Raw genomic sequence first — 15,094 nt, 5'->3', positions numbered from 1 at the left:
CTGGTTGGAAAATGTTATTTACAAAATATGCAGGACCATTTTTACCTCATGTCTACAAGTCTTAATTTACAATAACTAGTTATTTTCTGTTTTTTATTTGGGAGACATATGAGACTGAAAAATTTAGCTGCCTGATTTTATTCAACTACTGCACAAAAAAGCAAAAATGACAGTCCCAACACTTTGCAAACTTTGGGGAGTTGAAATAGTAGACACTATTATCTGTAGTAGGTTTAACTGTTTAGCCTGAAAATGTTGGCATTTTCTCTTAAGATAAATAAGTCCCCTTAGGTTCTTCCTCTAATTTTGCTAGACTGCATTTCAGAAGGATAGGGAAGAAACTCCTATGTGCAATTTGAAGTGTGATGACTGTGAAATATCCATTGCATTATACAAATACAAGAACTGGGAATTTGCTAGTGGCATAGACTAAGGACTATTGTTCGCTAAATGGCACTGAAGAAAATCCTGACTCAAGTGGAACTACGTAGTCTAAATGTTTCTAACCCGATAAAATTTTACATAAATTTATAGGCTAACTTTTTTTAAATACATTTTTATTGTGAAATTTAACATATATACATAACAGTGATAATTTTCAAAGTACAATTTAACAAGTAGTTAGAGAGCAAATTTCAAAGAATGTTATGGGTTACAGTTCCACCATTTCATTTATTTCCTTACTGTGATATATAACATATATACAGAAAGGTGATAATTTTCAAAGTACAATTTAACAAGTAGTTAATATGGGTAATTTTAAAAAATGTTATGGTTTACAGTTCCACAGTTTCAGTTCTTTCCTTATTGTGAAATATAAGATATATACAGGAAGGTGACAACTTTCAAAGTAGTTTAATGAGTGTAGGCTAACTTTTTAATATCTGATTTTTCACTCCATTTTTAAAGAGAAGTTGTAGGTTTAAAGAAAAATCATGCAAGAAGTACAGTGCTCACACATACCCACTCCTCACACACTACAGTTTTCCCTATCATTATTATCATTTTGCATTAGTGTGGTACTTTTGTTACAATTGATGAAGCAATATTATTATAATTATATCACTAAATATAGTCCATAGTTTACATTAGGGTTTACTATGTTGTGCAATCCTATGTTTTAAAAAAATTTTTATTCTGGTAATACATATATACTCCCTAAAATTTCCCATTTTAACCACTTTCAAGTATACAATTCAATAGTGTTAATTACATTCTTAATGATGTGCTACCGTCACTACCATCAATTACCAAAACTTTTCTATCACCCAAAACAGAAATTCTGTACCAATTAAACATTAATAATTCATTCCCTATCCCCATCCTGGGCCCTGATAACCTGTAATCTAGTTTCTGATTCTATGAACTTGCATATTCTAAAATTTTAAGTGAGATCAAACAATATTTGTCCTTGTGTGTCTGGCTTAATTCACTCAAAATGATATCTTTAAAGTTCATCCATGTTGTCACATGTATCGGAACTTGAATCTTTTTATGGCTGAATAATATTCCATTGTATGTATATACTTGTTTTGTTTATCCATTCATTGGTTGATGAACACTTTGGTTGCTTCCATCTTTTGCAATTGTGAATAATGCTATTATGAACACTGGTATCTAAATATCTGTTCAAGTCCCTGATTTCAATTCCTTGGGGCATATATCTAGAAATGGGATATGGTAATTCTATACTTAGCTTCCTGGGGAACGGCCAAAGTGTTTTCCACAGCAGCTGCATCATTTTACATTCCCATCAGCAATGAATGACTGTTCCTATCTCTCCACATCCTCTCCAATATTTGTTATTTTTTTGTTTTTAAATAGTAGCCATTCTGGTGGGTGTGAAATGGTATTTCACTGTGGTTTTGATTTGCGTTTCCCTAATAATTAAAGATGTTGAGCATCTTTTCATGTGCTTTTTGGCCATTTGTATATCTTCTTTGAGAAATGCCTATATAAGTCCTTTGCCCGTTTTTAAATTGGATTATTCCTCTTTTTAATGTTGAACTGTAGGATTTCTTTATATATTCTAGATATTAAGCCCTTGTAGGATGTGTGGTTTCCAAACATTTTCTCCCATTTTGTAGATTGTCTTTATCCTTTCATGATGAAGCCTTTGATGCACAAAAGCTTTTTATTTTGATGAGATCCCATTTATCTATTTTTTCTTTTGTTGCTTGTACTTTTGGCATAAAGTCTAAGAAACCATTGCCTAACACAAGATCCTGAAGAAGCTTCCCTATGTTTTCTTCTAGGAATTTTATAGTTCTGGTTCTCCATGGTCATAAAAATTAGGAATACAAGCCAACATGAGATTTTATACTAGTCTGCATCATATTTTCTTAAACTGAAGTGTGAACTGAACCCAATTTTATTTAAATTGATTGAGTTTAGTCACAAAATATTTACAATCTTAAAACTTTTTTTTATTTTATTGGACATCATATAACTTTAAAATTGTCCCTAATTGATTCAGCAATTTCATGTATAGATATTTAACAAATAAAAACTTCTGTGAATATGTGAAAATTTGTATTCAAGGATATTCAACTGGGGATGGGTTAAATAAATTATGATATATACAATCTATGGAAGATCATCCTTTAGAACATGAGGTAGATCTATCAACTTGTTGTAAAATGGGGAGATGGCCACAATATAATAGTAAATTAAAATGTAAGTAACATAATGGTATGTAAACTATAATCCCATTTTGTTAAAATAATAGCAGTAATATATATGTTGCCATAGATATAGAAATGAAATCAAGAGGATTATACGTCAGATGTTTAATAGTGGTCATGTCTTGGAGAGGGAATCACTTTCTACACAATAATGATCTCTAATGTTTGAATTTCTTTTACATGCAGATAAAACAATGATTACTTTTACATGCAGATAAAACAATGATTAGGGTAGACACCTTTAGCCCAGTTATCTCTATGTCAAAACTGACAAAATGCATGTATATATCCTTATCTTCCAAGTTTCTCTAGCAGAGAAATTCCTACCAAAAATCGGAGGTAGTTGCAACAATCTAAAGAGCTTTTCAAATGATTAGGGTAGATAACCTTTTCTAAACTCCTTCCTTATTCCTTGCAATATTCCACTGTAAGGGTTGAAAAGCCAAAAACTTTCTCACCATCTGTTGCAGCTAGAAGTTATATATGATCCTGTTTTGGCTAAAATTCATCAAAGAAAATCTCCTGGAATGTTTCTAGGAAAACTTTCTTTTTTTCCTTATAAAGTGTCATATACTAGAAGAGAGCCAGCTGGCACCACCCTTTCTCCCTTGTCCTTCTCTTTCCCTTTGCCCTTTCTTCCTTCCTTGAACATGGATGTGATGTCAGGAGCTATGGCAGCCATGTTTAGATCATGAGGTGTCAAGATGAAGCTGAAAAAGCCATCAACCAGGTACCATGGAAAAGAGAAAGAGCCTAGGTTCCTGATGACATCACTGAACTGCAGAACCAACCCTGGATGACCTACCTCTGGAACTCTTGTTGTTCTCATATTTTCTCTTTCTTAACAGCAAAAAGTAATCCTAGCTGGCAATTACTAGTATTGTATTTGTAAATGAAGTATTTTTATGCTGCAAAAAAATTAATCATTCAATATGGCAATGTAGTACCTCTCTATTAACCATACAATGTTACTAGTCAAATCTTCCTCCTTTCTAGTCATGCCAGTGAAAGCTTATTAAGTACTGAAATGCCCACATATATGGCAAGGTTCTTTCCAAAATTATCCATCAGAAGAGAGGGAGTTGCTTTACATTTGGGTTCTTACAAAGGCATACTACAGTGCTCTCTCCCAATTACACGACTTTGACATGGAAATGACCTCAATTGATGCTAATTTTAGATGCTTATAAAACTTGCCTGAGAGAATTGCTAGAAAAAATCAGTGTAAAAAGCCTTTTAAAGAACACTTCAATAAACAGTACTTAATGTGATTATGTTGTAAAAATCAAGAATAATTACCTAAACAATGTATAAAAAAATCAACTGTTACTATTATGGGAACAAATAATCCATGGGCACCCTACATGGGGTGGTTCACTCAGTGGAGTATCTCAGATAAGGTAGAAGGAAGCTCAGATGACGTGCTCTGGAAATCTACTAGATGGCTCAGCATGGCCTGGTGATTGAAATTAAGTGTGTGGAAAAGCAATGTTTTTAAAATGACATTTTTAAATATTAAAAAGTTAACATAACTATTTCATGCATATCTCTTTATCTAGTCAGATTTGCTCATCTTTTGATGAGCTTCCATTGGGGAAATGGGTTACTGCCTTGTATTTAGGATTTGTGCAAATATGATTTGGGTTTTTTTTTGGGGGGGGTGGGATTAGAATAAAGTAGGACCTGCATATGAAGAAATACCATGATATTTAGTATTAATGAACAGGCAAATTAACTCTGAAGTGAAAATGACATCATTGTGCATAGAATTCACTTTATTAAAGTGAGTTTCAAACAAGACAAATACTGTTTGGGTAAGTTTGGTGAGGGTTGATCCTATTGCTATATAATACAATTAACTTCATTTACTGTAAAACAACACATCAAATTGGAGCCTTCTCCTTTATCCTGTACCCTGGCATCAGTTGCCATCGGGCTGTACTTCTTCCGCCTGGCGTATGGGGCTGCCTGCCTGGTCTAGGTGGTGATTGTTTTCTGATTCATAGATAATTGCTGGAATTTGCTGAGTATTAATGAATGCAAGTGTTCCATTTCTTTATCTTTTGGGTGTTTTTTTTTCCTTAAAGAAACATGAGAATATATCTCACTGTAAAGAGTTATTGATAGTCCCAAATTTTGCATTTTCTTGAAATGTTCTTTATGAGAAGAAACCAGTCTATTTCCAAGTTCCTTGGTGATGATACCACATTATTGAGAAAGGACTTCAATTTGAACTAGGACATTTTTCAAGGTGGGAATACATGATGTGGTGATTGTGAAACAGGTTAACACAGGTTTTTTGGCCTAGTTATCTCTAGTTATCAAAACTGACAAAATTCATGTCTATATCTTTATCTTCCAAGTTTCTCTAGCAGAGAAATTCCTACCAAAAATCAAAGGCAGTTGCACCAATCTAAAGCGGTTTTCTTGCAAAGAGGTAAAATCTCATGGACTGCAACATATAAATAAAAATACGAACATTATTATTGTCTTTTATTAAAATAAACATGAGGAAACTTGCAAAAAAAAAAAAATAGGTGATAGGCTATAAACTGAAGCATGAATTTCTGTCAGAGTGGGGGTTTAGGGACATTTATGTTCCATGCAAGTGAACTGCAGGTGCTCCCTGATTCCACCTAGTCCAAAGACTTTAAAAAATCATTCACGTGGTAAGCATCTATTGTCTAAAAGAGCTTGAACTACCTATGAGGGGCTCACAACAGTGGTCGTGGGCTTTTCCAGGTCGTCTGGATCTATCATCAGTTGCTATGGGTGTCACAATCCTGCAGCACCTACTGTAATGCAGTGTATACAACTGATGGTTAATAAGTGCAAATTAAACCAGTGAGCACATTGTCAATGTAGCTATGGAGAGCTGGAGTAGGGATAGTGAAACCATGGGTGGGTATTGGGAACTTTTTTTTTTAACTGTCACTCTAAATTATTTTTCATCATACAAGCATTCTGTAGTACATACCATGAAGAATGTGAAACGTGTAGAATTACTGGCCTCTATGAGAAAATAGACCAGTATATTAAATTAAATAAAATGTATGCTGCTGGAAAAATTATCCTGGAGTATTTATCAATGGCGTGGGTGTCAATCCTCATGCTCACGTAGCTGCTTCTCCGACTTTTCCTCTGGGGGGAGCTTCTGTCGGAGGCCAGGGTGAGCTGTACCATCATCCTGTCCGGCTTCTCACCTCCCTCCGGCAGGAAATTCCCCAGGTCGTTCACCTCTCCGTCGCCGTCACCATAGCTGCCGTCCAGCATGACAGCACGGGGCTGAGGTAATCCACATGTGCAGGGAAGCTGCAAACACAAGTCGGGACAGGAGCTTAGCCGCATTCCTCAGAAGCCCTTCAAAAAAAAAACTGCGTAGGAGAAGGTGTTGTCTTTTTTGGGTTTCTTTTATTCCCAGTTAGGGGTAGGAGTAAAGGCAATGGTGGTGTCTCTGAAAACATTCTAAAATAGCAGGTATCCGTTTTTATTTAAAATCTACATATTGACTCTTAGGAAATAGCACAATTCACACCAGAGAACAAGAATGTTCACAATTAGATAGCTGCTCTATTCTCCATAAAATCATAATATAATATGAGCCCTGATAAAAATGTTTACAGGTAAAATTATTCTGAGAAAGTGACTGTGTGTACATGTGTGTGCTCATGTGTACGTGTGTGTCATGGGGGTGGGGACTGGAAAGGTGCAACATTGTGGAGATAAATTACTGCTATCTAGTTAGAATTTTCTGGAAGAGATAACCATTGAGCTGCAGACTAGAGGAAGAAAGGGAAGAAAGATAATCTGGGACTCGAAGGGAGATCTATGAGGTCACATATGAAGGAACATTTCCTGGAATGGATTCTAGGAACATTCCCAGCAGGGATGTGCGTCCATAGAGAGTTCTTTTATCACACCTTTATGATCATAAATAACATGTTTCCGCCATGTTGAATTGTCATTTCCTTTAATCCTGGGAGTCCCTCGTTAAGCTGTGAACACCACCAAGATTGAAGGGATCATGTCTAAGCCAACTTGGCCTAGCAGCTCCTGGTATATGAGAGGTGCTAAATAACTATTTCAGTGAATAAAAGATGTAGCCCAGAGTACACGTCACAGTGTTTTAAGATATATTATTTTGTTTGCTCTTCACAACAACCCTTTGAAGCAGGTGGCTGAGGGGGTATTTTTAACCCCATTTTACAGAGAAGAGCTTAACCTGCCCAGTGCTCCAGAGCTAGACCAGGCTCCACCCCTGACCAGAAACGTTAAGCGCGTGGGAAAATCACCTTCTCTCTCAGCTTCCGCTCCTTCCGCTCCTGCACGGTGGTCAGGTAGTTGACGGCCGCGTACTCCAGCACCGAGAGGAACACGAACACGAAGCTGACCCAGAGGTAGATGTCCACGGCCTTGATGTAGGAGACGCGGGGCATGGAGGCGTTCACGCCCGTGATGATGGTGGACATGGTCAGCACGGTGGTGATCCCTGCAAACAAACATAGCGAGAGACAGACATTTGCTTGGCTTTCGCCAAACACTTTGGAGGGCGCTGTGCCTCTGCTTCTTGGTACCTACGCTCCCTCTGCCTAGACTATCTCCATCTCTGTCCCTCTGTTTGGTAAACACCGACTCATCCTTCAAGATTTAACTCTGAGACGCTTTCCTTGTCTCCCCACTCCTCATCCCTACCCTTTCCCTGCTCTGAATGCCTGTGGTTTCTTCATGGCATCTGTATCACTTTATCCTTCTACAGAGAACCTCAGACATTTTGACATTAGGACATTTATTTCACTTCAATATTTTTGCATGATTGCCTATATGAGCAAGTATATGTGCTTTTTGTAACTACTGCTCCAGCAAGGGAAAGAAAGTACACAATGTTTATTTTAATATTTGTGTCCTTGCTGCTGTTGTAGAGTTCTGTAGTCCTGGGACTATATTACCAGGTGTCCAAGCACATTCTTTCTGCCACCCCCAAGCTGTCCCTGGCTGCCCATTCAGCAATGTCAACTTGAGGACCCAGAGGACAATTCTACCAAGGATGACAATGTCAACCTCATGTACAGGAGACAGACTTTTTTTTTTAATTCAATTTTATTGGGATATATTCACATACCAAGCAGTCATACAAAGCGTCCATTCAACTGTTCACAGTACCGGTATATAATTGTGTGTTCATCACCAAAATTAATTTTTGAACATTTTCATTACCACACACACAAAAATAATAAGAATAAAAATTAAAGTGAAAAAGAACAAAGTAAAAAAGAATGCTGGGTGACTTTTTTCCCCCCATTTTTCTACTCATCCATCCATATACTGGACAAAGGGGAGTGTGGTCCATATGGCTTTCCCAATCACATTGTCACCCCTCATGAGCTACACTGTTATATAATTGCCTTCAAGATTCAGGGCTTCTGGGTTGTAGTTTGATAGTTTCAGGAATTTACTGCTAGCTATTCCAATTCATTAGAACCTAAAAAGAGTTGTCTATATTGTGTGTAAGAGTGCCCACCAGAGTGACCTCTCGGCAACTTTTGGAATCTCTCTGCCACTGAAACTTATTTCATTTCCTTTCACATCCCCCTTTTAGTCAAGAAGATGTTCTCCATCCCACTATGCTGGGTCTAGATTCTTCCCCGGGAGTCATAGTCCACGTTGCCAGGGAGATTCACTCCCCTGGGTGAGGAGAAAGACTTTTAAAACCAGAATGCATATTTATTTAACACAGTAACTGTTCAAACTAGAGAACAACTGTTAAAGAAGGGATAGGGCATCTGTCCATGGAAATTTGCCCAGGATTTCAGATTAAGCTCGGAACATTTGCTTGGCAAACATCACATCACAAGGGATTGGGGTCATTAAGGGCCAGGTCCGACCCAGTTTCACTCAAACCTGATGGGTCTCCTTCTGTGGTGGATTGAATCACGTTCCCACAAAGACATGTTCATGTCCTAACCTCTGGTCCTGTAGATGTAAAGAACACCTACAAAAATCCTACTTGGAAGAACCTAAATTGAATCAGAGTGGACCTGACATCCTTATAAACAGAGGAAATTCAGATGCAGTTGGGAGAAACCAGAGGAGCGACCCAAGAAGGCAGGTGGCCAGGTGGTGGAGGATAACCAGAAAGCCATCACCAGCACGCTACGGGCTTCGGGGGAGCATGACCTTGTGGATAGTGGTGTTGGACTTCTAGCCTCCGAAGCTGTGGAACAGTAAACGCTTGCTCTTTAAGCCAACCCATTGTGTCATCTCTGTCATAGCAGACCTGGCCAACTAAGGCACCCTCTTCCTTGAGCCCCCTGACTTATCTGAGCAATGGGGGGAGGGGGCTGTGATTAAGTGGGTACAATATTTAAAGTGGACAAAAGAGTTGATGGGAAATAGCCATAATTGACTACTTATAGAGCAGCGATTCTCAGACTTGAGGATGTTTAAGAATTACTGAGGGAGCATATTCAAATGCAGATTCCTGGGCCTTCCTCAGAGACCCTGATTCTATTGCTCTAGATGGGGCCCAGGACTCTTCATTTTTAAGTTTCTCTGGAAGATTCTGTCCCTTGGGCCAACTTTCAAGAAACTCTGTTATAGAATGTGATTTCCTTAGGCAACTGGGCAGAGAAAGCACCCATAGAACTGGATTGCCCACACCAGAACACTACTCTTACAGGACCAAAGTGGGCTGTTTCAATGGGCATCTGTAAGGACCTGGAATCAGCTTTGCTATACAGATTCTTTATAATGGGATTTTACCTGACACTAAATATGGGGTTTTTCTAAGTTGTAATGCTAAATGGGGTAGATGACAAATTTGAAAAAAATGGTTTTATCTGGAAGGAATTATTTTCAGATGCCTGGAAGAATGTATTTGTATATGTATACATTTGTATGTATACAGATGTATACATTCTAGCTTCGGAGGCTAGAAGTCCTTACCTAGGGGAACTCTGGCGGGTACAGCTCTGCGGTCGATCCAGAAGGACACCCAGGACAGCATGACCATCAGGGTGGCGGGGAAATAGGTTTGCAGCAAGAAGAAGAAGATGTGGCGCCGCAACGTGAAGTTAATGTACAGACGGTTGTACCAGCCTGGGGGACACAAGGAGAAAAATGTATACAACATAGCTATGGAGCTCCTTTATAAATTTTATGCAGGGGATCATAAATGCCTGAGATACTTCACTGCATCTTTATCATTCCTCCATAGGGTGGAAGTGAGAAAAACCAGGGGACAGAGTGATACTGTGATAACCACACCACCTGGGAGAATCCATTTCAGGAAATCTTTGGCTTCTGTCCTATGCACAGAGGCAACCCCTTGGAAAGGTCATTCAAACTCTTGCTACTCAAAGTATGGTCTGGGGCCCAGCAGCCTCACTGTGATGTGGGAGCTTGTAGAAATGCAGAGTATGGGGCCCCATCCCAGACCACTGGATCAGAATTTCCTTTTTAACAATATTTCCCACATAACTCATACACATGTTAAACTTAGAGAAGCCCTGGTTTAAACAATTCCTTTGGATTTCTCTATGAGGGAAAATGTGTTTTAAGTTAAAATATCAAGCTAAACACAACATTGCATTTATGCATAGGAGGGATTATCACAGGTCCAGCTATGCCTTTGCTCTGCACTTGTGTTCTTTACAAAGAAAAAACATGCCTGGAGGAGATGAGAGGAATGGGAGAATGATGAAAGGAAAAGGCAGGCTAATCTTGAGATGACTGGGACAGGAAATAAAATGGGGACTCGGAAATATCAACTTGAAAATTTGGCTTCCGGGGTAATTAAAATGAATGTGACATGCCTGTTGGTACCAGAAAGTGATTAAAGAGGGGATGTCAGAATGCTAAGGGACAAGGTATGGGAATGAGGGTCCTCCAATGAACCAAGACTCAAGGATGAGTTGTGCTGGACTGTTGTGATATGCTTCGGGTAGAGCCATGCTCTCTATTATGCATTAGAGAGACCACAGTGTGATTAAAGGGTTGAACTGCCCTGCGCAGTCAATCATGCAATGTTTCAGCAATAGAAACTGCATAAGGGTGTGAACAAAGTCATCATGAATGGTGGCTGGTCAAAAGGAGGCAAGGGGTGGAGAGAATTAACCTCAACTGTTTAAATAGCACAGTAGGCTGACTGGACCAAGTCCATAGAGCATGCCCTCAAGCAACAGGAGGTCACAACATGCTTAAACTCTTGATTTACAAAGCAACAACCCTGCCCACAAGAAAACAGCATATTGTTTCTGCACTGAGGCTTAGAACAGTGTGCTAATGAGGGGTTGGGCACACAGTATAGTAAGAGGGGATTGGTCAAGAGTGGAGCAGACACAGAGGGGCTGGCTGGAGGGAGGGAAGTATGAACGGAAAACAACACACCTGAAATTGGAATCATTTCTTGGCTATAGAAGTGAGGGCTCTGATGGTCATATCAAGGATGAGATGCTACTGCTAAATTGGCAGTGTAATCACCTTAAACCTACTCAGATGGCTTATGTTTGAATCCTGACTAATGTTTTCTAGATTATCACTTTTGATGCTTAGGAAGTATCAAAAAACTACCTCCACTCAATGCTCGCCACCCTCTAAACTTCATTTAGGATTCCCATCTTTGAGTTCAGATCCCTGTGGTTAACAGGCTCCAATCACTTGGCTAATGCACACTTTTCCTAAAAGGGATGAACCATATGGCCAAACCAATGGCTGCCTCAATTCTTAGTCCTCATCCCATGCTCACCTGTGCTGCTGTAGAAGGCCAGTTTAGCGGTGGTGTGGAATTCTTGAATGAGGAACTGAGAGAGTGAGATCCGCTCATCTGTCTTCAAGGAATCGTTGCCTTTCTTCCAGTACAGCATGAGGTCATCTTCTGTATAGGCATCTGAAAAGATGGGAGATACCATCAAGCCCTAATTGGTGGGAAGACAGCCTGTGTGGTAGCTGATCCTGATCTCCCACACAAACAATTGGGACCGTATTAGGGCAGATTGAATAAGCAAACTGCAGTCTAAACAAGGCAAAACAAAATCTGAAAAGACCATTCTAATTCTCCCTGGCTTTCCAAAAGTCATCAGAGCAAAAGTTCAAGCCTAAATACTCACAATTACTGTAAAAGGGCTCACCCCACAATTCAACCTGGTATTTATTGGGTTAAACCAAATGAAATTTCTATTTTCACAAACCAAAAGTAGTTGAGTATTGGCAATTTCGTAGTGTTCTACCTTAGAAGCCGGGATAATTTAGCCCTTTTCTTTCTTCATTCAAAGTACAATGACCCACCAATTGATGAGAAATACCTTTAAATTCTATCTAATAGTAAGCACTCCATTCTATCAAGAAAGAACCCATAAAGAAATGGGAGCAGAACAACTCCTTTCTTGGTAGACCTCCAGTTGCTCTGGGTAATAGTGAGGTCATTGCCCCACAAGAATCACCCTACCCTCTCTGGCCTACCATTTCCCATGGCCCCACCCACTGTGGGTGAGCACATATATCTATTCATGCGCACACATTCCTCCAACTGAACAAACATACTTGCCTACAGCCTGGGCAGAATTGAGGTAATACCTAACCAAGTTCCCAGTCTGGTTTGCTCATGTATAAGCAGTTCTTTCCAGGCCTCCCAGACACTAGTCTCTATTCTCTTCCGGTCTTCTAGCTCTTGACCTGTATGATTGTCAGTTTTTTGGGTCAACTTGGCTGGGTTACAGCCCCCAGTTATTCAATCAACTCTAATCTAGGTGCTGCTGTGAAGGTATTTTGTAGTTGTGGTTAACATCTACAGTCAGTTGATTTTAAGTGAAGGAGATTATCCTGGATAATCTGAGTGGGTCTCATCCAATCAGTTGAAAGGCCTTGAGAACAGAACTGAAGTTTCCCTGAGGAAGAAGGCATTCCACCCGTGGACTTCAGCATCAGCTCCTGCCCGAGAGTTTCCAGACTGCCCTTCCTGATGTCTGCCCTACGGATTACGGACTTTCCTAGACAGCCCCCACATTGTGTAAGTCAATCCCTTGAAAATAAATCCCTTATATAAATATGAATATAAATACATACACATATATCTGTATCTATGTGATTGTGTGTTTGTAGGTATACACACACACACACACACACACACACACACACACACACATATACACACATAACACATATAATCTACTGGTTCTATTTCTCTGGTCGACCCCGACTGATACAACCTGGAAAAAACTATATTGCAGGTTTTGGAGCTAAATAATTTAGCACTGCAATCTGGCTCTGCCACTTCTTAGCTCTGTGTCCTCATGCAAGTTAGGTACTCTATTGTGTAGATGTCCCTGCTTTGTATAATGGAGATAACAATAAGCTTCTCATGGAAATTTTGTGTGGAATGAATGAGCAATCAGATGTGATGTCCTGTGCAGTAAGTAGTCACTCCCTTGCTCCTGGGTTATATTACATCCTTCTCCCCTCTTCAGTTCCCTAGGGAGCTGCCTGTCTGGCCCCTGCTATGGGGGGCACCAACTTCCCCATACTCCTGGGCTCTGGGAGACTGGAGCTGGGACAGCTGACCCACTGACGCAAGCTCAGCCTGGCTGGAAAAGGCACCTTGGGCCAGTGAGATTCCTCACTAGAGCTCTGACATGCACAGGGAAGGGTCAGTGGGTATATGCTGTTTTGGAAGGAGTATAGGAGCTGGAGCTCTGGGGGAGTCCAGACTGTGCCCATCAGAAGGAGAGGAGAGCGGAGACAATGTATAGAGAGTTGGGATGTGAGCAGCTTGTCCCTGACACTGCCTCAGCCTTGCTCTTCCTGGGCCTAGTTTTTAACTTTTCCAGGATTTCCACATGTAGGTGCAAGCGTCCTGAGGTACCCTGATTGTACCTGACAGCCTCACCCACCACGTGCACTCTCAGTGGCAGTTCCCTAGGGCAATTGTTGGCAAACTTGTTTTTGCCAAGAAATCCTGTCTTCAATAGAAATCTCACCCAGTAGACCAATAAACCTGATCAAAAATGGAGCTCTCTGATGGACTGTGTGTGGGAGTGTTGGGGGCTTGGAAAGCTGACTTACATTTTGCACAGTCCTCCTACTCCCCTTCTCCAAGCAGCTGCCACAGGGAACTCTGAGAAACCTCCATAGAACAGTTTGAGAACCACTGCCACAGGGCATTAAAAGGGTCAACTATGGGAGTAGAAGGTTTTAGTCCCAAATTTGCTCCTGATTTTTGAAATTACCCTAGACTTAGCTTTAACTGAAGAAATCACTGTAAAAGTATAGGCATGAATGAGGAATAAATACTATTCCTGCTACCATGTGTTAGGGACAGAATTCCTAAGGAGCTGTGGCTGATGTCTGGACAGAAGGCTACTCACAGCTTTCAATTTCGAGCGAGCATGTTTGTGTGTCCAGGGGAAACCTGCTGAAGTCCATGTTGCACATTGCAGTCACTGTAACCCTAGGAGAAAAGAGACAAAACCCAAGCTTTCAGAGCCTGCAAAATACAAATGCAAAATGATAAACAGAAAAGGCCTCTACTGCCTTCCAGTTTGATAACTGCCTCCTTCTTATAATTTGTAGGCAATGTGTCAGGATTTTGATACTAGCTTATGAGTGATAAATTTGCTGGGATACTCTTAGGAATATATGTTTAACCCCAGGGTCAGTGTGAGGCATTTTAAAGAAGCAATGGTTTCAGTTGATCAGCAATGTGAAATAGCAAGACTCATCTGATACCCAAGGAACATATAATTCTTTCAGTGAGCCATAGGAACATATATTGTCTTCCTGTTTTAGATAAATACAAGTTCTTCTTTTCTTTTACTGACTATACTGATATTTGATAATTTGTATATAATCTTTCAGAAATAATACTAACAAAGCACTTATGCCAGTTGCCAAATTCAGTACCTTTTTTTTTACAAAATATGTTGATATTTTTGTATTAATTTTGTACTAATGTAATTAATAATTAACAATTTTGCATTAATGTAATTAACAGGTGTTGTTAGTGGGTAATTCCATGGAGACCACAGTTATTGGGAAAACACTGAAAGGTCTTGTTATACCAATGTGTAAGAACTTGCTGGCACCTAATGGTTTTGTTTCATAGTTTTACACAGGAAAACAGGTTCCTGTGTCAAAGAACAAATAGAGGTCACCAGTCATAGATGAAAGACTTCCCATCCAGTGGGAGCCTCATGGCAGGACATGATTAAAGGCTGTTGGCTAGTACAGAATATACTATTTTTCCTCCAACCACACACAGTTTGCATGTATAAAGTCATGCAAATTTTCTGGATAGTTCACAGCCAAAAAAAAAAAATCACCCTTAACTTAAAAGGAAATTTCAAAGAAAAGAGTTCTCTTGAAACTGAATTATCCAAATACTTGCTTGATTTATCCCACTTTCTTTGAGTGCAGAATGA

At 39.7% G+C, this 15,094-nt stretch overlaps 1 protein-coding gene across 1 annotated transcript in view; it reads right to left on the bottom strand.

Annotated features, from left to right (window-relative positions):
- Positions 1-5,211: 5,211 nt before the first annotated feature.
- GABRR2 (gamma-aminobutyric acid type A receptor subunit rho2) overlaps positions 5,212-15,094 on the bottom strand; it is a 116,873-nt gene continuing 106,990 nt past the window's right edge. Inside the window, exons 14-18 of the mRNA XM_037844408.1 lie at positions 14,042-14,124; positions 11,428-11,568; positions 9,627-9,779; positions 6,977-7,173; positions 5,212-5,996 (exon numbers count right to left, since the gene is read on the bottom strand). Coding sequence (XP_037700336.1) covers positions 5,697-5,996; positions 6,977-7,173; positions 9,627-9,779; positions 11,428-11,568; positions 14,042-14,124 — 874 coding nt within the window. The 3' untranslated portion in view covers positions 5,212-5,696. The remainder of the gene's footprint in view (positions 5,997-6,976; positions 7,174-9,626; positions 9,780-11,427; positions 11,569-14,041; positions 14,125-15,094) is intronic.

This window comes from Choloepus didactylus, chromosome 7 (assembly GCF_015220235.1).
Source record: "Choloepus didactylus isolate mChoDid1 chromosome 7, mChoDid1.pri, whole genome shotgun sequence".
Taxonomy (NCBI): Eukaryota; Metazoa; Chordata; class Mammalia; order Pilosa; family Megalonychidae; genus Choloepus; species Choloepus didactylus.
This window is presented reverse-complemented; position numbering and strand designations above follow the sequence as displayed.